This window comes from Carex rostrata, chromosome 23, assembly GCF_964058835.1.
Source record: "Carex rostrata chromosome 23, lpCarRost1.2, whole genome shotgun sequence".
Taxonomy (NCBI): Eukaryota; Viridiplantae; Streptophyta; class Magnoliopsida; order Poales; family Cyperaceae; genus Carex; species Carex rostrata.
In genome coordinates, this window is record NC_135940.1 from 4,300,948 (window position 1) to 4,324,839 (window position 23,892).

The 23,892-nt window shown below is 32.6% G+C and overlaps 3 protein-coding genes across 5 annotated transcripts; 1 reads left to right on the plus strand and 2 right to left on the minus strand.

The window, feature by feature from the left end:
* Positions 1-387: 387 nt before the first annotated feature.
* LOC144575242 (uncharacterized) lies at positions 388-3,336 on the minus strand. Its single transcript, XM_078325351.1, has 3 exons — positions 3,179-3,336; positions 1,879-1,984; positions 388-912 (listed from the first exon to the last, which is right to left on the minus strand). The coding sequence occupies exons 1-3, from the start codon at positions 3,212-3,214 to the stop codon at positions 761-763; spliced, it is 294 nt and encodes a 97-aa protein (XP_078181477.1). The 5' UTR covers positions 3,215-3,336; the 3' UTR covers positions 388-760.
* Positions 3,337-10,135: 6,799 nt separating this feature from the next.
* RAD51D (DNA repair RAD51-like protein) lies at positions 10,136-13,190 on the minus strand. The gene is made up of 9 exons (XM_078324871.1): positions 13,043-13,190; positions 12,613-12,728; positions 12,356-12,437; positions 12,112-12,246; positions 11,470-11,583; positions 11,259-11,349; positions 11,087-11,157; positions 10,851-11,000; positions 10,136-10,407 (listed from the first exon to the last, which is right to left on the minus strand). Exons 1-9 carry the CDS (start codon positions 13,088-13,090, stop codon positions 10,369-10,371), a joined length of 846 nt encoding a protein of 281 aa, XP_078180997.1. The 5' UTR covers positions 13,091-13,190; the 3' UTR covers positions 10,136-10,368.
* A 530-nt stretch (positions 13,191-13,720) lies between these two features.
* On the plus strand, positions 13,721-17,504 carry LOC144574992 (DHBP synthase RibB-like alpha/beta domain-containing protein). Of its 3 annotated transcripts, XM_078325107.1 has the most exons (6): positions 13,721-13,820; positions 14,090-14,176; positions 14,580-14,822; positions 15,255-15,430; positions 16,252-16,543; positions 17,258-17,504. In XM_078325107.1, exons 2-6 carry the CDS (start codon positions 14,106-14,108, stop codon positions 17,313-17,315), a joined length of 840 nt encoding a protein of 279 aa, XP_078181233.1. In that variant the 5' UTR covers positions 13,721-13,820; positions 14,090-14,105; the 3' UTR covers positions 17,316-17,504. The 3 variants fall into 3 exon arrangements, with proteins under 3 accessions (XP_078181233.1, XP_078181234.1, XP_078181232.1); XM_078325108.1 differs by lacking the exon at positions 14,090-14,176 and having other exon boundaries at positions 13,730-13,820; XM_078325106.1 differs by lacking the exon at positions 13,721-13,820 and having other exon boundaries at positions 13,974-14,176.
* Positions 17,505-23,892: the final 6,388 nt, after the last annotated feature.

The following is a 23,892-nucleotide window of genomic DNA, read 5'->3' on the forward strand; positions in this document are numbered from 1 at the left end:
ATTTTAATATGTAGAACAAGATGAACGGTTCGGATAGACTGTTTGAACTTTGTAAACGGAGATAGAGACGTGGAGTATGGTTGGGGCACAAAACCAATGGTGCATTTTAACCCTACTCGTCTAATAAATACATTACTTAAACTAAGTTTCCAACATAAACTTTATAATTTTTTTTTAAATATTAATTTTGCAGTATGTTCCTTTTGGTAATTGATTCCAAATTATCAAATAAAACATGATCAATGAACTCACATTTTTGTTCCCCTATCTTTTCAGCATTATTTTTTTTAATTTTTAGTAGGTACATGAAATATAAATTAAATCGAATATTCATTTATTATAAATTAATTGATTATAATGGTATTTGGTTAAAGAAGTTTTGGCATTATTATAATATTTTTTATATCATAACAACATCAACATCAATAAAAAGAAAAAAAATTAATGGTTATTTTTAGGATCATAATTAACAACTTACATGCTACCATCAAATTCTGATCAATACACACGTTTTTATTTACAATGATTTGCACTTGCGGTGCAATAATAGTAATTTCAGACGATACTACTATCATACTAATAGCCTGGTGACGTACGTAGCATGACACACAAATTATTGCCCCTTGATTTGGGTCAATATTACAGGAATGCCACTTGCATCTAGACCTATCATCAATATTACGTCCGTATTTGCAATGATAATAATAATTTGAGAGTTTACAATTAATAGCGATCTGCCATGACCCATGATCATCATTAATTAATTGTCATCATCTGAATTTGCGGAGGAAGCTAAATCAGAGAGCATTTGTTGAATGCGCTGTTGATCCATCTCGATATTGATTCTTTCTTCTCTGTCTTTTGCATAGGCTTCAAAGAACGCTCTGTTCTCCTTCTCCAGCTCTGTCCACACTATATTTTTATTTATTTAATACCACACCAAACTTTAATTAGATATATGTGTTTAATAGATTGCTAGCTTAAGGTGCATATATATATAAATGAATGATGAATCCCCATTTGAGTTATCTTCTTGCTTTGATATTGATTAATTGTCTTAACACATTAATTGAACTATTTAAACTAGCTCTAATTATTACTAGTATACTACATGTGCCTAAATATTTTAGGCATCTTAATTTGGATGTGTTATGCAATCAAGTATACTATTTTTGTTTAAGACCAGTTCATGCAATTAGTTAAAATATAAAGACTTCAATTATTTAATTCCGTACGTATCAGTTGTAAATGAAAACTGAAAAGTTAATTATCTTATGACTATATGTATAATGACAACAATATATAAGTTTTATTGAGCAAAGCTAGTGTGTGTTGTGCTCACCAAGAGGGTTTTGTGAGCACAATTCCAAAAATATATCAGATTGATTTAAACGACGAATCCAAGTTGTTGAAACCCATCTACATCACTGATGTGTGTACGCATAAATTGAGCATGTGCTTGTTATTAGCTTTGTACTTCTATTGTTAACCCAATGATATGGAAATTAAGCACAAGAAATTAAAGTTAATTTGAACTATACAATGTAAAGTACACGTCCCAGATTACATTTCAGGGCAAAATATCAGAAATCCATAAGCACCAGTGATATTCCACACACATGCGCACACACTATACAATGCATAGATATTCTCTTTAATTATGATTTAAGATTTATGAGTGTGTGCGTGTGTGCATAAGATATATAGTTTTGATACACTTCATTTCACTGAGGTGAGCATATATATATATATATATATATACGATACCGTAATTTTAAGTTTCTAACTATATAAGAAAAGAAACGGAAAAAAAATGAAAATTAAGTTGCATCGATCATGCAAAACTTTAGTGGTGAATAAATAAACAATGAAATATACCTGTGGAAGTGATGACTGGTTTGATATTTGCATGTTTTTCAAGGGCTTCCATGCACTCTTCCTTGTTCATGTTGTACTGTATACACTTCTCTATCAAATGTTGCACCTTCAAAATGTATATATGACAATGAAACAGAATGAGAAATGATATATATATAGCATGCAAATGGGGTATGCAAATGTACAGTACAACCAAATATTTAATTATGTAAATAGCGTAATTCATAGTGCTATATATATATATCGTTGCTAACTTGCTATAGCTTTTAAGATGACAAACGCTGTGATGCTCCCAGTTTTTATTATTATTATTATTATTATTATTATTATTATTATTATTATTATTTACATTACAGCATTTTATATAAATGCTACAATAATAGTAATAACAATCCAATTTTAGAAAACCGCTATCATTTAAGAGATTGATTGAATTGTTTTGTAAATTATAAGAATCAAATATTGAAATGTGTTTGGAGACCAAATTTTATATTTTTCTGAATTTTTTACTACTTATTAAGGCACTTTGAAAATCGCTGATCCAACAGTGACTTAACAAAACTGTTAAGTTAGGATCAAATATTAAATGTAAAATATTCAACTAAAGATGAGAATTAAAAGTTTGTAAACTGCTATCATTTTTCTGAATTTTTTTACTATTTATTAAGCCACTTTAAAAATCGTTGATCCAACCGTGGATCTTTAGTTGAATATTTGGTCCTTATAATTTACAAAATAGTAGTTAAAATAACTATATATATTGTATGAAACGATAACATATATCAGCTAGAAAAATGTTCAATCGTTATGAGTTTGTTATCCACTATTTATACTTTGAAAATAACCGAATGTTAATTGTAGGAGAGAATCATCAATGGATTAATATCAGCGCTCATGATTACATGTTAAGCTAATTAATAAGTATATGTACGTAAGGGAATTTTAAAACCTACGTGCATAAAAACTATCTGTTTTTGAGATTCGCTCATGAAGAGAGATGAATGGGTAGATTTTGAATTGCAGGCTCCCTGTTATTCCTTGGAATCACAGCATATTTATTTCCCCAAGTTAGATGCACAGATTTAATATCCATTATAATATGAGGATCTAACATGCAGCACACCAATGCATTAAGCAGTACTGATGCTGATCTGCTTTTACGATGAGAAATAAATAAGAAAGGAAAAAGAAAATAGAGAGAAAGCTTGAAGGAAAGGAGAAAGAAAGCTTAGCAAGAGATATTTTTAATTAGATCACATGCATATATATGCACCTAATTAGCTATACTACTTATACATACCATTCTGAGATAGGAAGAAGATGAGTCGTCAGCCATGAAGCTTAGCAAGCGCTCTGTGTTGTGTGTATATATGTGTGTTGAAATAGAAATAGAAATAGAAATGGTTTGTTATAATTAGGCGATTGATCAAATGAAAAGAGTTGGTGAAGGCGAGGTAAGGGGAGGGAGGGGGAATAAAAAGGGAAGGGAGTGGTAGGGGTAGCTAGTGATCAGAGAATTTTGTGTGTCATGTGGGGCCCTACTCCACGTGGGTTGCTCAAATCTCATTGGTGGCGACGAGATCATGAGATAATTAGGGATTTGATATTTCTCCTCTCCCCCTATTCTTCTTCTCTCCCAGGCCTTGAGGCCCTTGACAAAGAGAAACAAAAAACAAGAGAAATTAATTAATTAAGAAGCTGCTTATATATAGTTTAGATGACAGATGGAGAGATTTAGAGAGGAGAGGAGGAGAGAGGAGGTGGAGCGGCGCACGCAGCAGCTGCAATCAATCTCTCTCATCTCTCACCCCACTTGCTTCTCTCTCCCTCCAATCAACGGCTCTGATCGACAGATGATTGTAATTCTCCAGCCACTGCCGACAGTAATTTTTTAAATTCTCACTTTTCAGGAACACGCATATAAATATGAATGTGAAAAGGTCACGTTACAGCTATTACGTGTGTTGGTTACGTGCTGTGATTCGTGTATTTGATAGTATAATTATTATTTAAAAAATTAACACGATATAACATAACACACAATATGGTAAAATCATGTCATGGCAACGTAATCACATGAGTTACGTGATTAGAACTATTAGATTTTAATCTAATGGTGAATTTAAACTAAACTAATTTAAATAACAAATAAAATAATGTAAAGTGGTCAAACATTTGAACACGATACATGTGGTCATAGTGTGACTAACAACAATATGTGTCTTAACTATTCAATTTAATTTAGTTTCAGCAAGTCATGACACATACAAATTTGACTTAATCACAACACAACACGTGACTCAAATTATAATACATAACTAGTCAAACAATAGTCCATAAATATTAATTATATGCACTTAATTTTGACTTCATTATTAATTTGAACCAAGGACAAAACTAAAAAATTAAGATAAGAGGCTAAAAAGTCAAATATAATGTATTTTCAATTTATAAAAAAACTAAAAATATTGATGCACATAAATATTTCAAAATTCAATCAATAGAGAAACTTCGAACTCTTTTGAATCTATTATATATCATCCGTCTCTGTTTCAACAATAACCGGTAAATAATTGTCTCTCTTATTTAGAAGAGAGAATTTTATATATACCACTCAAAACTATGAAATTATATATTTACCACTTCACAATTTAAAATTACGTATTTACCATCATAAATTATAGTAAATCATCTATTTTTTCAGGGGCGGACTCAGAATTTTCATCAGCGGGGGAGCAAAAAAATATCGAATCAGGTTTAAATAATTAATCGGGTTTAAATCCATTAACTAATTAGGTACTCAATAAAAAACATTGCTTTAACTAATATTTTCAATACTCTCACTTGTAATTTCTGATTCTCTAACCTATAATTCTAATTATCAATCATAATTAAAGAAATTTATTTTAATTTTAACTTTAAATTTAATTTGAATTATAATTCAAACATTCAGAGGGGGCAAAAAAATTTCCAAAGAGGGACAAAGTCGATAGGAATATCTTGAACTCTACTAAAGCTCAAAATCCAGGGGGGACAACTAACACTGTAGATCCGCCCAGTATTTTCCCAATATAACTTAAATATATATTAAATATATCCAAAACTCAAATTAATTATATTTTAAGATTTTAAAAACTACATTTACCTGTACTCGCTTTCATAATGTTTTCTATGAATAATTTTACATATAATATGGTCCATAACTCATCATAGAGATTCCTATATAATTGCACACGACCACCTTTCCATGTACTCGTAATTAATGCAACGGTCTATTAATTACACAGTACAAATAATACAAATACAAACAGTAATCACGTTATCATTTGTTGGATGGGTTCTTTTCAAGAATCACCATTCGTACGTCTCCCCCTTTGTCTTCATTTCATGCATTTCCAATTTTCCATGTCCCTTCCCTGTTCTTTTGTGGCTGCAACATCAATCTCCTTCTATGTATTATCTTTTACTTTGGACATGATTACGAATATACTTTGTTAACTGAGGCTATGGTAATAATATTAGAGTGACATGTACTATAAACACATATCTTTATTTTTAAGTTTCAAATAATCGATTTAAACTACTTAATATAATTTTCGTATAAATATGTATTTTTAGATCAAATTTTATATTTTTAAAATTTGTTTTAGATAGGTAGAAAATCACTTGGTTTAAAATTATAAATCATTTAACATTACTTATTCTTTTTACCTATCTAAAATAATATTAGAAAAAATCTAAAAAAAATTGTAAAATTTGGGCTCCATTTGAGCATCTCCATATGAAATTGATTGCAATTTCAAACAACTATTAAAGAGTAAAACGAAATTAATTTCAAACTTAATTTCACAATTTTCACATCCATGCAATTAATTAGCAATTGTTTTTAATGCTAGTGCAGCGAATTTGATTGGCCGTGAGAGAGTGAAAGCAGAGATGAAATCTTTCATTTAGTGAAATGTTTCAAAATTTGCAATTGCACTGCATCTATAAAAGTGAAAATGAAAGTACTAACATAGGATTTTGAAAGTGTCAACTAGGATTTTTTAATTCAATTTGCAAGTCTATGGAGTTGATTTTCTCATAGAGATCATGTTTAACAGTTCCGGTCAACTGATTGAACTTAAAAATAAAAATATAAATCCATAACATGAATTGATCAGTAATATGCATATTACCATAGCCTCATTCTTGTTAACTAAGTATCATAGGTTACCTTTCTGAAATTAAATGCTAAGGAAATTAAATTATGATGCTTCAGAGCTAAAAATAGAAATCAAGACTTTTTTGGTTAATTGTGGTATAATTCATGTGGCAAAATCAGGGGCGGATTTATATATAGATCAAGGGTGCTAAGTCACTATGATTTAAAAATTCTTAATTATATATATTAAATTTTAGTTAAACTTTTGAGTTTTTTGAACTTTTATATAGTCTAGCACCCCTTATAAAATAACAAATGTTTATTAGTAGTTTAGTGGTTTGAGTTCTAGTTGTTATTTGTGAGGTCATGGGTTCAATTCCCACTAGCCACATTTTTTTTTTTCATATATTACATTTTATAAATTAGTCCCCCCCCCTCCCCCTATTTACATTTTATAGTTCCGCCCCTGGGCAAAATACTACTAACCTTTATAAGTAGAATATAACTCTTTATGTGAAAAAAAAAAAGTTGGTGCACCTACAAAATAAAAATTCATAGAAGGGGTAGAAATATAGGAAATTAGTGACGCCTCAATGAATATATAATTAGAGCTACTAGCATTGGAGAGGAAGACTCCCTCTCTCTCTTGCTCCGCCTCTCTCACTCTCTTTCTATTATTTCCACTTATCACTCTAAAAAACCTCAAACCCTTGACGTTTGCTTAAAGAAAATCCCAACTCTTCATTCATAGCGTGAAATATTATAATTCTGATATCGGTTCACATGAATGAACTAAAATCTCTTCAAATAAATGTTAGAAAGATCGTAAAAAATATTCTAGTATCATTTCCGTGTGGTAGAAAATTAAAAGAATATCTAAAAAAATTTGATTTAGAATTTAGAAAGATACTATAACAATATTGAATTTTTCTGTAATATTTTTATGTGATAAAAAAATCTAAGGTTGTACCGCATAAAGAAAGAGCGGAAAAAAAAAGGAAATGAAGAAGACAGAGTAAACAATTAATCTCCTCTACACTTCGATTTGGAGATTATAAAAATTGAATAATTTGTATATAGAGTTCTCTTCGTCTCCTTTTTCTTTCTTTTCCCTTCTCCCTCCCTAAAAAAATTAACATTATAGAGCAAATAAACAAAATCGGTTACCCCTCCCTCCTATTTCTCTTCTGAAGCACGCCCTAAAATACATCTAATCAATCTTTAGTCATGTGTTTCTACATCATTCTTACAATTGAATTAAACGAGTTACTATATGTATGAATCAACCTTTGCCACCTTTTCTATGAAATTATACCTAATTGAGTGATTTTATATTTGCATACAAAATGTGTTGCTTTAGACTTTGGCGGAACCGATGGAATGGGAATAGGAACAGGAACTAAAAATTACTGTAGCCAAATATAGAGAATCTTGAAGAGTTGGACAAGGGCAAGGTCCAAGCCGTCCCACATGGGCCGGGCCCACCAACTTGTTTGTTATTAGTATTAATGGCTCCAAGCCCTCTCTATAAGCCTCAACAACATGTCTCAACAACATGTCTCAATTTGAAAAAGAAAGCACCGTCACATTTCATTATTTAATTATTCCCTCCAATTCCAAATCAATATTTCATTTCCCTGCTTATGTGTAGCACCAACAAGGGCCTACATTTTAATTAAAATAAATAAAAACAAGGGCCTACATTGCTACCCTTTCTTTATTATTTTTTACTCCACATAAAAAGATCCAGGCTATTGTACAGCCGTGGTTTAAACAGTTGATCTGAACTATTTAACATGAAATCTATATAAAAAAATATACTTGTAAGATCAAAATTTTATTTTTTTAATTATTTTTTTAGATAAGTTGAAAATCACTTGATCAAAAAATTGTAGATCATTCAAAATTAATAATTTTATACTTTCTAAAAAGATAGTAAAAAAATATAAAATTTAGGCTACAAGCATATTTTCATATAAAGATTATGTTGAACGGCTCAAATCGACTATTTTAACTTTAAAAACAAAGATATTAATTCATAGTATGGAGCAATCTGTGCTATGCATACATAGTACAATAGCCTCAGTCTAATATAATGCATGTATCAACATTTATTTATGTTGTTATTAATAATAATTTTCTTTTGACAAAACTAACAAGTAAAAATTTAGTGCGTACAGTCAGATAATTATTCTTTGCATTCAGACTACAGACAACATATTACTTCTTTTTTCTTAAAAAATAGGCAAAATATTTAAATTTTTTTCTAAAAAAATAGATATTTTCCAACAAATTGTTGTAAAATCCGAGTTGAAGAGAAAAGGTTCTCTTATCAGCCTAATTAATGCTCACTTTTGTCATGTTAGATAAGAAAATCATAATTTACGACCGTACACACTTTTGGTGTCACTACATACAATGCACCAATTTTACCACTTGATTTCTTTTGGTTGTATTTTCGTAAACTTCCAAAACTTAGCAATGTATTGCTTATCCCAACTGTACCCGCCGCCGGTCCAATTGCTTGATGCAAGAATCTATTTATTTATTTATTTATTTTTGTATAAATCTCAATTATATTCAGTTAAAGCATTTGATGAGGTTACAAATTTTGTATTGGCAAAAATAAATGAAAGTAAATGAAAAATTCACTTCTAGCATTACAAAGTTTTTATTCTGAATTCCTATATTTTTCTTTCTAAGAGTTAATTGGTAATTTCTAAATTGTTGATTATTTGAATGATTAATTTTTTTTTTTTTTTTTGATAAAGCTGATAGAGGCTATCAAGATTTTTACAACAGTATACTACAAGTCTTCCAGAGACCACACAGCTACAGCCTACGATTAAAATAATTTGTGTCTCGATAATCAATCAACAACAACATATTTGACGGTCTCAAGGTTTACTATATGTAATGGATGATTGACATACAATAGTAGATTGTTTATATCTAAATCAATTTTTTCAGATCAATTTTTTCAGATTTAGGAGAGTAATTTGTCATATGTTCTGTAATATTTAGTTTAATAATTTTATAAATAATATTTATTTTATAAAAAACAAAATAATAGAAAAGTACATCGTTAAGAAATAATTTTACCCTTGGTAGCTCCTACCAAGTTTTGTTTTTAAAAAAAATAATCAATTGCTGAATTTTCTAACAGACTCATTTTATTTTTCTTTTGGTTAAAGAAATAAATTAACAAGCTGTCAATATCTATAAATATGTTGTTTTATATTCTTATTTGAAGTGCAACACAAGTGAATTTATCTTTGAATTTGAAAAGCTTGTTATTAAAAAATGAATATTCCGACCAACAGAGAATAAAGGGGACCACAAATCAGAATTAGCCCCAAATAAAAGGACATAGTTTTAGTACCAGCCAAGATTTCAAAGAGGGGTGTCTGTTGCATGTGAATTGATATCCATCTATCTATTTCTATTTTGTCACCCACCTCATCTCTTTCACCTGACGTGGCAGCTCCCCATTGGCTGGTTATCATAGATCTGGCAGTTCATTGGCCATTCCTTGTATCAGATGTACTGCCTAAAGCATTTCTACAGCTTATCATTTCCATTTTGTCTCTCTCAATTTCCCTTCCTGTTTGTTTCTTTCTCTGATAGTACCATTTGCATTTGGACCGTTGATTTTCATTTTGATATGAATTTTCAAAATTCCAACACATAAGTTTGACAGTTTTTAACTCAATTGCAAACTGTGCATTTCAGTTCTTATGAAAAAAAAAATGCAATTAAATGCATGCAACTGCCATAAAAAAATTGCAATGAAGTGAATTTTGAAATACCGTTTAAAGAACTCCAGTATGTACGTATGTACTGTTCATTATTTTCAGTCCTTTCGAAATTATATTATGATATAAAGCAATACCCAAATATACAAATCTAGTACATTTTTTCAAATATAGCAACCCTGTAGGAATTCAAGCATAAATCCAAACATCATACAGCTAATTTTATTGTAAACCATTAATCAATGCAATACTGAATGGGTGAAATATGAGTATTTTAAGCTTAATCACCTATGCTAGGCTATGGAGTTTGAGAAATTATGTGAAGAGAATCTTTGCATTCACACAGGGGTACCTTGGCTAGAAGAACTATATATTCTCACCTCAGTAAATGTCATGTAGAAATTTGTATCACATAGACAACTGTACAATGAAATTGCAAACAACAAGAAGAAAAAAACAAAGAGAATAGCCTCTTTTGTAAGATATTATAAGATATTTTCTTTTACAAAAACTTGTCAAAGAACATAGAAGCTTGACACTATAAGTCTTATCAATTTCAAAATGTCATGTTGTAGTCTCCAACAAATTACTTCAATTATGGATCACAAAATTGGCGGTACGACCTGAAGCCTGCGGTGAGAGAAGTGGCCAAAACCTAATTACCAACCTTAGAAAGAGACAAGGTATGCATACATGGTGCATTGCACTTGGCATATTTTTTGTAAAAAAAATTTGAAAAATTGGTTTTGGATGCATCTATGGTACAATCAAACTGATTTCATTGCTTACGTAACGCAACCTAAAACTGATCTTAGCCATTGTGTCTGACATGTAATCTATCTCAGAGGTGGTCATGTTATAGTCTTATAGATAGAGAGATCAGCCATGGCCACAGAATGAGTGGAACATAGGATATAATTTCAGATGCATTGCACGCAATTCTAGGCCCCAGCGTATATATTTTGGTCATACGTCAAAGAGTAGTTTGGTGTCAGATGCATGACTTGTATATGCAAAACTGTCACCTGCTACACAGGACTCAAAATAGAGAAGAAAAACTGTCACCTCCTTACCAGTAATGTGTGTTTCAATACAGTGGCAGTACCATAATTGGTACCAGTAGAGCGTGAAAGTAGAAGTCGTACATGTGGGATGCCTTTCCAGGATTCTCCAAGCGCCGGTTTTAGAGTCCCATTTTCTCCTCCTACCATGTGATTTGTCACCTAATTAAGAACAAATACATACAACATTTAAATAGATATGCATAAAATGTATGAAACACAACATACAAGTATATCACAGTAATTACCAGCACCGAGATATTATGTTCATATGCAATCTTTTTTAACAAAACTCCAACAGAAGCCATCATACACCATCCTGCTTTTAATCGAGAAAAGTTATATTTTTGCATAAAAATAAATTTTGTTGTAACTGTCCAAAAATATAACATATGATAAGATATACAAAAACTGGAGTACCCTGTGAATTTTTGCCTCCAATAATTGGCGCTATAAGTGATGAGACCGAGTCAATTATAACCAAGCATAATTTAGAACCTCCGAGCTTTACCTAATTCATTTCAAAATAACAAAAGAAACAAAAATAAGTATTGCATAATTGAATGTCGTAACAAATTCCAAAGGGCAAATATGTCAAACAGCGTCTGACAATATATGTTGCGCACTGTACCGTATGCTTTAAAGTTGATTCGACATGGTGTAGCAAATCCAAAAGGGCAAATATGTCAAAAACCGACTGACAATATATGTTGCTCATTATCATTTGTAGCCTCCTTTCTTTTTCCTGAATTTCAGAGAGAAAAAGTAATAAATATAAGCAAATAAAACAAAAATGAACAACGGATTCGAGATAACTAAGGGCCAAGGTAGTAGACTCTTTTCTATTAAAAAAAATGCTAGCTAATCAGCAAGTCTGGCTACCGTGACTTCAGTGGTATTTCATCCTAAATACCACCAACTCCAAAACCTATCAAATCGGATTCAAATGATGAATCCAAACCATTCAAACTAATCTACTTCATGAGTGGTGTGTTTACATGTAAAATTTATAATTTTCGAATTTACCAAGCATCCAGGGAAGCAGTCAAGTGTGGGAATTTTTTAAGTTAATTTTAATGCATCCATTGGTCCTAACATAATTCGAAAAATTATTAATTTTGCATGTAAACACATCACTCATAAAGCATATCGGTTTGAACGGTTTGGATTCATCATTTGAAGCCTATCCGATAAGTACTGGAGTTGGTGGCATATATCACCGATGTCACGGTAGCCGGACTCCTAATCAACAGTATGGTAATGGAAATGCTACCTCTTTCAGCAAAGAAGCATGAGTTTGATTTACAAAGCAGCCAATGCGGTTTGGTGAAAAGGAATTGGAAGTATCCAGATACAAAACCGCACCAAAATTCTTGTCGACAACATATGTAGAGGATGATAGACAGACCTACATATATATATTGACCAAATTGCCCTTCATCAGTTAAGTGATATTGCTGGGTTGTAAATGGGAAGTCAAAATGTAAACAATACCGTACGAAGGAAATCAGGCATACTTGTGTTTTACCAGATGAAGAGGGCCCCACTATTTCAGTCATTTGACCTTCCCTCAAACCACCTCCCAGAAGTGCATCAATGCTGAAACGATTGAAATAAGTTAAAGCCACACGGTACCAGTACATAATGGCACAGTATCTGGCTGGTAAGTGCTATCATACCATACAATATGTACTTAATGGAAGTTAAGAGGGGTGCAATCTGTGGTGTGACATAAGTTATAACCTGGGATAATATAATGAAATTACATCGATACCCTTCAAGTCCGGTGGGCAGAAAATGCTTGTTTTGATTCGTATTGCTTAACAGTTCCATGCCGGTCAACCAAGGGAGACAAAACTCTTCTATTACATGAGGACCTTGAGCTGTAGACTGTTATAAAATCACGAGTAAGGTACAGGAACTGCTGGGTTGATACATGCTCTGTAGGTGTTCGACAAAATGCTCCTGAGCAGTAGCTAGTAAACTGATATATATATATATATACGTAGTGTAACGCATCCTATAAATGCTAAAGCTTAATCCATCAATGTAAGGTTCAGTTGAACATACATACAGAATAATATATAATAATTCGAAGCAAGTTATCAAGGGATAGGCATTAAGAGCGAATGAAACGAGCTTAATCAGCAAGATCCTCAAACAACATCAGAATATATATATTTTGTGCTATTTGAAATGGGTACCGTTTGAGGTTTGGTATCTTCTTCCTCTAACGGGGCCTTTGCATCCATCCCCTCTCCCTCTCCCTCTCGCACTTGCTTTTGCGCTTTTGCTTTGCTCGCGCTCGAGTCAGATCCTCTGTAGTAACTCAAATTATGAGTTTATATTAAAACCGTCCGATCAGAATCCTGGCCAATCCGGCCCGAGATGGAATGCACGAGATCCCTTTTACATTCGTGCCAAAAGCCCAAAATAGATCTGACGGTTCGAATCTAAACACAAAATTTGAGTTACTTTAGGTGCATCAATTCCGCGCTTGCTGCCCAAGGAGGCAAAGAGCGAAATCCATTTTTGTGGGCTTTGAATTGGGCCTCACAAAGGGCCGAATAGAACTATATTAAGATAGGATGAGATTTTAACGGGTTGTGTAGGCAGTGAGTTATTATTGGGCTTTATGGACTGGATAGGAGATCCGACCCGATGTTGCGCTCTGACCTGCCACATAATGCCGCTAAAAAGACGAATTCATATCTCCTGAGTGAACTCAAAATTTGATTTTAGATCTGGACCGTCTCATTTGCATTAGCACGAATAATAAAGGGATCCCGTTCATTCCACCTCTGGCCGGATTGACCTGGATTCTGATCAGACGGTCTGGTTAAAAACTCAAATTTTGAGTTACTCCAGAGAATCCGGACCCAAAAAAACCCTAGCGGCTATGTTGCTATGTTGGATTTTTTTTCTTCCTTCTATCCCCTGTAGCCCACGAGCTGTATGATTTTTGAACCTACTCGAGCTACGGTACGCATGGTAACTTATAATGATTTTGCATTAATTGGAATCTATTAGAAAAGAAAAGATTATCTTAGACCAATTCAGCGTAATTGGTTAGGATTTTGTTTCCGTTTTCTCTCTCTTTCTTCAACTGAAGCTTTCAACAATTTAAAAGCTCTCTTCAGATTGGTTGACTTCGAGGATTAATTTAAAGCTATTTAGTTATTATAACTCTTAAAAAAAATCAAAGCTGACAAGTAAAATCATAACCCAATGCACCTGAATTATCTCTTCAGAAATTAATGAGGGCAGATGATTAATTCTTCATTCAGAGCAATTGAGAGGCTCCCTCTTATTTCCTACCCCCTATTAAATCCTAAGAGGTACTCATTATCATTTTCTATTACTTTTTTATAGAATTTCAGTATTGCATAAATTCTCCCAGAAATATCACTTCTTTTTTTCTAAAATTTTGGTCCCTTCCTATTTGAAGCTTGTCAATAAATGTAATCATACAGTAATACTCGAAAACGTACTATTGCTTGTCAGCATCAGATTTTTCCATATATTTTTACTGAAATATGATGGTAGTTGCCAAATAAAAATGCATCTAGGATAGTACTGAGATCACACTGGAAATTGAAACATAAAGGATCAAAATGAGAAAGGGATTATACATAAGGGATCATTCTGTAACTTTCTCTATTTGGTATTATCTCTCCCTTTTTATATCCCATTACCAAGGGTTTCTCTATTTAAAAAAGTAAAGCTTATAATTTTTTATAGATTGTTTGTGAAGTTGTTCAGAGTGAGCTTTCAGTCTTCATCAGATCAGAGGCGTTTTGGTGGGGCGCAGTTTGTCAGCATGGCACAAAGCACAAAACAACTTCAGATGGGCGTCGGGTGTAAACCCGGGTTTATTCTCCCATCATCCGATGAACATGTTTTAGAGGCAATTGATGCAATAAAGGCCGGGAATGTCATAGCAGTCCCCACTGACACCCTCTATGGATTTGCCTGTGATGCCTGGTTAGTCTTTTCACAGTCACTCTAAAAGTAAAAGGGGGTCTCACAAGTAAAATTCTGGTGTAAAAGAAATCCCTTACTTTATGTATGTTCTCTTTATTCCCCAGTAAAGAGGGTTCATAATCTCAGAATTTATTTAATTACTTTTGTCAGGATTTGAGACCGCAATTAGGCATGTTTTTGTGAAGTCCCAATATGCTCTCTGATCTTTTCTATTAAGTACTTCTCTAAGCCCCTACGGTGGGATCAAATGCTACACATTTTATTGTATGTTCCATATGCTGAATAATTAAAAAAAAAATCAAATTCTAATCCAAAATTTGAATAAACTGAAAGGCTATCTATATAGTCATCACAGTACTCTAGAAAAATAAGATCACAAGTCACTTGAGGTGAATCTCACAAGTTATGGTTTTTGAAAGTGCCACATGGCAGCTCTGCAGAAGCCGTTAATCGTATTTATGAAATAAAAGGCCGTAAGTTGACGAGTCCTCTGGCTATTTGTGTTGCTGATGTGGCGGACATTCCACGATTTGCTATAGCAGACCATTTGCCTATTGGGTTATTGGATCAGCTCCTACCGGGACCCGTTACTGTTATCTTAAAACGAGGTATGCTGAATTCTGTATTACAAATCATGAAATTGCAGCAATACTGGCGGAAATTGGTGCAAGCTGGTATAAATTCTGGTGTTGCATTTCCTATTAGACTGATCATATTTTTGTTTTTTTTGGTTTCAAATATGTAACCGAAGCCTACCAGTTTGACTGCATAAAACATTCAGTTTCAGACAAGACCCACACGGAATTCTCATCCCCTCAGATATCTCAAACTTGGAGTTTCTCTGTGGAAAATCCGGACCATTCAAGTCCTTTCGACACGAATCTTAAAGCACATTAATACTAGCCCCGTGCATTCGGAATAGGCATTGAAAAAAAATTGGCCCAGCTTTAGATTAACTTAAAATTTGAGATACCTCAGAGGATTCAAACGTCAGTTGCAACTTAAGCACTATCTTAATTATTCCTACATATCACATTTTGAATTAATTCAAAGGCACAAAAGATAGGGATGTCATGTTTACAACGATAGCTAACTCTACCGTGAGTGCCTGACCTGACTTGGGTTCCTTCCTTCAGGTCAGGTCCATGTCACCTCTAGACCTAACCTGACCTGGAGATATCTAGATATTGTTTTACATTACAAAAACATGATTGTAATCTCTTTGTAATATTGCTGAATACTTCAGTCTTACTGTTTCCCAAATTAATAGAAAATTTAGATTATTCTTATATTCTGATAAATTTAATGGAAAATCTGTGCTTCCATTCTGAGTCAAAACCTAAACTAACTGATACGACCTAAAGATGAAACAATTCAATTGCTCTCTCAGTTGTTTATACGTTAATATTATTTGTTTGATTGATTTCAGGAAGTTCGAGTGTGTTGGAGAAATCACTGAATCCAGGACTGGAAAGCATTGGAGTCCGTGTACCAGACTTTGATTTTATCAGATCAGTTGCACGCGGATCTCAAAGTGCACTGGCACTGACGAGCGCCAACCTAAGTGGTCAGCCGAGTAGTGTTAGTATTAGAGATTTTGAGGAGTTATGGCCTCAGTGCTCACTTGTCTATGATGGTGGGACCCTCCCTGCTGGCCGAGCTGGGTCTACTGTTGTTGATCTTGTCAATCCGGGCTTATACAAAATATTAAGAGATGGAAGGTAATTTTGGTCTTTTTGGGCTTTTGCCCCCTTTAAAATGTCAAAATCTCACTAATAGATTTGCAAAACGAGAGATACTTAGTGCTACCTTCTGAACTGTAAAATATATCATCATAAACCTGGAGTATATTTAAAATAATTTGTACACGGCTTCCTTTATTTTCAATAGATGCCCAACCTATCCTTCCTTTCTTGATTGATAATTGCAAAGCACATGTAATCACACCCTTTTGTATTATTTAAAGCATAATTAGGTAGGGTCAGGGATTGACCGGTAGTATTAATAACATAATTTCAGATGGTACATGTGGTTACTGGTCTTAGTGAAACAATGGTACTCTACTTGTATGATACCGTATGATTTTGTTTATTTATTAGATGAGTAGGTTCAAATGGCTCGTGTATTTTATGCTTCAATCGTGCCTCATATCCGTATCTGCATTTGCAGAGTCCAAACAATCAATCTGAACTCCTTACCATGATTTCCATATTAAAATGTGCTTGGAGACCAAATTTTATATTTATTTTAGATATTCAAATGTGCTGTTATTAGATATGCTGGTATCGAGGTACGAGGGTCTGTTATTAGATATGCTGGTATCGAGGTACGAGGGTCCTCAAATCAGTATAATTTAAGTTAATAAAAATTGAAAACATTTAATATTTTCTAACATAAATAAATGCTAGTAAAACTACCCTATTATCTCTTTGCAGTGCTAGGGAAGAGACTACAGCAATCCTTCAAAATTTTGGCCTAAAAGAAGCTATGTGACACCTTTTATTTAAAAAAAAAAAAAAAAAACTGATGACTGGCTTGATTTTGTAACATTTTTAATTGGATGGCCTTTGTTTATTGTCTTGGTTATGTTAAAGATGTTTATTGTTTTTGCAAAAGCAAGGAAACAATGAACTTGGGATTTGTACTAGGCTTGTACCATTTATGATTGTTTTTGTCAACTAAGTTAATTTTTATAAAATTTTATTAGCTTATAGGTGCCCATGTGTCACCTTCTATTCCCACGTCCCATACTCCCATGTGTTTTGCATCTTCCTTCTTTTTTCTTTTTGTTTTTTTTTTTATTTTTTTGATGATTTCCCATGTGTTTTGCTATTTTAATTGTAGCGTATTGTACCATATAACACTGATGTCGCCTGTCAGTGACCGGAAAGATTCCATTTTAGACATTCAACAGTTTTATAAACAACATTGATTGAGGTTAAACAATATGCATATTACGGATCAAACTGTTAAACATATAAGAATGTTCAAACAGTCATCCGAATCACTAGACATGATCTCAATATGAATATGTACTTATTGTCAAATTTTATATTTTTCAGAAAAATAATTTGTAGATAGGTAAAAATCACGTGATTAAAAAATTATGAACCATGGAGGTGATTTTCTACTTATTTAAAAAAAAAATGTAAATTTTGGTCTGCGTATACAATTTTATATGAAGATCATATTTAATATGTATACAATTTTATATGAAGATCATATTTAATATTAATCCACAGTTTGAACTTTAAAATAGAGATGGATTTATAGCATGGTCTATCCGTTGTGATATACAAAATTGCCATAGTCTCACTCAACAACATTTGTTGGAAGGATGAGCTGGTACTCTTTTTTTGTCCATTCTATCATTTAAATTTTTGGGCCTACTTTAACCAACTTTATAAGGAAAAAGATGAAATATATGTAAGAAATTAACCTTGCATTGTGTTGTTCGGTCAAGTTTTAATGGCTGGATTGGGGTTTCATTATGGTACAATTTTAAAGTTATGCAATGTTCTTTTGAGCATAAAAAAAAATTAAAACCCAAATACCTTGTGCTTGTGGTGATACTAGATTATTATTAAAGTACTGTACTGGTATAGTGGTGTTAACTCAGGTGAGGTACCTATAGATGTCATAAAAAAATGGTACTGGTATTATTTTTTATTTATTTATTTTGCCCATGAAGACATCTATTTGTAGTACTGGTATTATTTTTTTAAAGTTAGGGTTCAACCCGTTTTGCCCGGCCCGTACCCGTTACCCGAGCTACCCGTACCCGTTGCCCGGGTACAAACGGGTAGACGGGTAATAAACGGATCGGACAACCTAATTTGAAAAAAACCCCGTTATACCCGTACCCGTCTACCCGCATACCCGTACCCGTTACCCGTACCCGACCCGTTTCACTTCAAAAAAATTTGAATTTTTTGAATTTTTTGAAAAAAAAAAGAAAAAAAAAAAAAACCCGGGCAGACCGGACCCGTACCCGTCAACCCGCAACGGGTACGGGTAATAAACGGACCGGATAGAGGTTTTGGGAAAATTACCCGTCTACCCGTTACGGGTTTTACCCGTCTACCCGTTACGGGTTTTACCCGTCTACCCGTTACGGGTTTTACCCGTACCCGACCTACCCCTTTACCCATCCTACTCGTTACCCCTAACGGGTAACCCGGAACGGGTCACGGGTAACCCGTTAGCAAACCACTAATTTGTAGCAGTGTTCTAAATAGCTAATTATAGTCAATGACATAGTCAGAATTTTTATCAGGACAGACAAAAAATAAATTATTAAAAATAATAATTATTTTTATTTAATTATTATAATTTAAATTGTGAGCATACCCTTTCTTAAAAATGATTTTTTTTTTTAAATTTCTAAACAGTTTGGTAAAAAATAGTTAGGTTAAAAATTAATTTTTTTACTATACTTTGTGATTAAGATAATTTTTGTTATTGTTTAAAAATAAATTGATTCATTATATGTTAAAATTGTCAAATAGCAAGGCACAATAGTCTAGATTGAATGTTAATACTCAAATAATTTCTAAATGCTCCTAGTTCTATGTGAATTAATAGTTATTTTTATTTTTATACTTAATGGACCAATACATCAAGTCTATTTAGAAAAAAATATCTAATAATCTTTTTTCTCCAAAGAGTCTTTGTTCACTTTCTTTCCAAATAAAAAAAACTCGTTTTTGTTAAATTCAAAATTAACACGAAAAAAACCGAATCAAGCCACAACTAGAAGATAATCGCTGCAAGTAGGGCTGGCAAAAAAGCTCGTGGCTCGTGGCCCGCTTGGTATTCGCTCGTGACTCGATCGGTAACAGCTCGTTCGTTAGTGGATTGAGTTAAAATTAGCTCGCTCGCTATATACTCGAGCCATAATTAATGAGTTTGAGTTTGGCCTGGCTCGGCACGAGCCAGCTCGGTCGTTAACGAGCTATTTAATATATATAGTTTAATAGTTTAATCGGATCCGTTCACTTCATATTGGGGATATTATGGTCTATGAATGTTATAGCCAGTGTTGTGGTAATTGCACTTTGGACTGTGTTTAAGTTGATTGGTAATGTTGTATGGAATACGTGTGAATTAATTACAAGCAACTAAGTTAATTTGTATGAATTTGTTTGATTTGATATGCATGAATTTATTTAGTAAATATGTTTGTATGAATTTAGAATTTTGATATATTTGTATGTATGAATTTAGCTGTAAATTTAATTTATAGTAGTTGATTTGCTTAATTACAGTTGAATTAAGAGTAATCCTCAGTAATTAGTCATATAAATATTATTTTGTTTTAGCCGTAATTGATAAGATATGTTATGAAAATTTAAGATATAGCAGGAAAGAAAATATACAAATTTATAAATATGCCAAGCTAGTAACGAGCTAGCTCGGCTCGCTCGGACAAGTCACGAGTCGGTCTTGAGCAATAGTTTTAGCTCGGGACCTAAAATCCAAACTCGCTCGCTCAGCTTGATACACTAACAAGCCGAGTATGAGTGTGGCCTAGCTCGCTCGTTAACAGCTCGTTGCCACCCCTAGCTGCAAGGGTAGGCAATGATCTAATTTTATATAAATTTATAGGTAATTATCAAAATCCAGAAGTAGACAATTACCTACCCCAGATACATGCTAGCTCTGCCTACATAATAGCTGCGTTATAGCTTTTCGGACTTAAAAACTATGGTCATGTTTGGTTGTGGAGTAAAGTTAAACCGGATTAAATTTCTTACTCCAAGTTAAACCGGAGTAAGTTAATCATTTTTGGTGGAGTAAGCTAAACCACCTCTCTAAGTGGTGTAAGTTACTCCGGTTTAGCTCAAATCTTAAACCGCCTATGTTACTCCTCGTTTGACTCCTTAAATATGGAGTAAGGGGTTTACTCCACCTCTTACTCCACAACCAAACATGGCCTATAGCGTTATAATCGGTATTTATAATCTTTAATTTGTAGGTACACGTAGGTTACGGCTTTGGGGAACAGAGTTGGAGTTGTTACCATGACCGGCCGAAATAAGTCGAGAAGGCTAGTTTTTCAGTGCACGTTGAATTAAGATTTGTTGTGGCAGCACCTGCCCTAATTTGAACTGTGTTCTTTTTTTCTTTTTCTTTTTGAATTAATGATTTAGGTTGTTGTTTGTGCTATAATGTCTTAAGTTGAATTTTAACCATACTTATTTGAGTGCCTTTATTTTTGCCGGACTATGTACTTAGAGTATTAATTATACCCGTTAAGGGTATACCCTACCCTACCCGCCCGTGCCCGCCGCCCGGGGTACCCATGCCCGAGCCCGGGTATGGGTCGGGTACGCGGGTACGGGCAAAAAACGGACCGGACCGGTTTTTTTGGACAAATATCCGACCATACCCGTACCCGAGTACCCGACCACCCCTACCCGATACCCGTCTACTGTTCACTTTAATTCAAAATTAAAAAAACCCAAGTTCCCTCCCACCCGGTGCCATCCCATCCAAACCAGACCGGCCGGACCCACCCGGACCGGACCGGACCGACCGGATGGGATGTTTTTTTTTCTGTTATTCTTTAAAAATTTAAATTTTATCCCTCCAATCAAAATTTCTTTAAATACCCCTCTTCCTCCCTTCATTTTCACATCTCCATCTCAATTCTCATTCTCTTAATCTAAATTTCTATTATTCTCAAATTTTAAATTTATTGTTAAAAAAATATATAGTTGTACATTTAATTCTTTCTACAAATACGCAAACGGAATTACGAAGTTCGGGACCTTCCGCAAGATTTTTCTGCAAGATTTAAAGGTTATATTTATTTCATGTTAGATTAATTTATTTTTATAGAGTAAATTTAGTTTATGTAGATTTATTGGATGTTAAGTAATTAGATATTTAGATTTGTTAGATTTATTTTATGTTAGATTTGTTAAATTTGTTAAGTAATTAGATTTGTTAGATTTATTGAATATGTTAGATTTATTTAGTTTATGTTAGATTTGTTAGATGTAAAGTAATTAAATTTGTTTTGATGCTAGATTTTATTTTTGAAATTCGGATTTATTTTTCATAGGTTTAAAAAATAGGTTATATTTATTTTTGAAAATATGTGAAGTAATTAGATTTGTTTTGAATAGGTTAGATTTTTTTTTTAAATGCTAGATTTATTTTCAGTTTTTAAAATTTTGTTTTTTTTATTTCTGTTTTTTTATTTCTGTTTTTTAGATTTATTTTTGAAAATGTTAGATTTACTTTTAAATATGTTAGATTTATTTTCTGTTTTTTAGATTTATTTTTGTAAATGTTAGATTTATTTTGAATAGGTTAGATTTATTTTTAAAAATGTTAGATTTATTTTGAATATGTTAGATTTATTTTTGTAAATGTTAGATTTATTTTGAATATGTTAGATTTATTTTTAAAAATGTTAGATTTATTTTGAATAGGTTAGATTTATTTTTGAAAATGTTAGATTTATTTTGAATAGGTTAGATTTAATTTCTGTTTTTTTAATTTCTGTTTTTTAATTTCTGTTTTTTAATTTCTGTTTTTTTATTTCCAACACTGGCGATGATGGCCCGCGATGTATTTGCCGTGCCCGTGTCAACCGTCCCTTCCGAAAGTTGTTTCAGTTCGGCGAACATGATCCTCTCCGATAAACGCAGTAAGTTGGGTCCACATTTTTTGAAAGACTTGTGTGCTTGAAAGATTGGATTCAAGCTGAAGAGCGCAGGCAACATGTGCCTGAAGCATCATCATCCGAAGTCGACACTGAAGAAAGCGGTACCGAGGCGCGGCACTAGACTAATTCGGATTCAGACGGTGCAGAAGAGAGCGAAGAATGGCATAGGAATGAGAACTTCTAAATAGGTAGTGTCGGTATAAATTTCTAACCTCTTTTAGTCTTTATCATTTTTTTAAATTATAAATTTCTAAATATTTCAATTAGTTTTTAAATTATTCATTTTAAAGAAGAATTACTAACAAAAAAAAAAGTTAGAACTCTGCCTATGTTATTTTACATAGCCGGTCCCAAGCCCGGAATAAAGGAGGAGGGTAACTTCTATTGTTTTAAAAATTTTGAGATATAAATAAATTATGAAACTATATAATTAGAATGAGAATTTAAAAATAAAATAAAATGACTCGTGTAAAGAAATAAATAAATACATTTGTACTTAGCCGACTAAACATACAAATTTTGGCAAGAATAATTTATATATATAAGTTACAAATTTTAATTATTTAGGAATTATAAAGATGTGACTTGATAATTTTATGTATGTATACACACACTATTTGATATTGAATTATTTATATTTTAAAAGTCGAATTATAAACACGTAATAACATTTATACGACACTGTTAAAAAAAAAAGCAAAAAAAAAACCAACAAAAAAATCAGAAAAAAAACAGCAAAAAAAAAAACAACAAAAAAAACCAACAAAAAAACCAGAAAAAAAAACAGCACAAAAAAAAACAGCAAAAAAAAAACCAACAAAAAAACCAGAAAAAAAGCAAAAAAATAAAATAAAATACCCGTACCCGCCCTACCCGTCAAGGGTACACGAGTACGGGTATAGGACGGGTAGGGTATGGTTTTTGAAAAAAATACCCGACATACCCGTACCCGTATACCCTAGTACCCGTACTCGTGCCCGGGTATACCCGGGGTACCCGTACCCGCCCGCCCATTAAACCACTATATGTACTTCTCATAAACGACTTTACCTTCTCTAAATCTCAATTTCAAAATGTTCTCAACATAGTACTTTAAAAGTTATTTACAAGAGGAGGATTCAAGTACTTTAAAATTTTTCCGTCTTCATTGTGCTTTTAGTTTTTAAATGCCAATAATTTAAAATTTAAAATTTAAATATCAAAATAAAACTATTAGATTTGATCTATATTATTATCTCTATGTACAAGTAAATTATTATGACATTTCAACTTTATTTTGATCGGTATCAAAAGCTTACAAAAATAGATTGATATGGATAAATTTCTGAACATTAATTTTGTCAACCTATTGATTCGTATAAAAATAAAACTGAAAAGTGATACATTTTTATA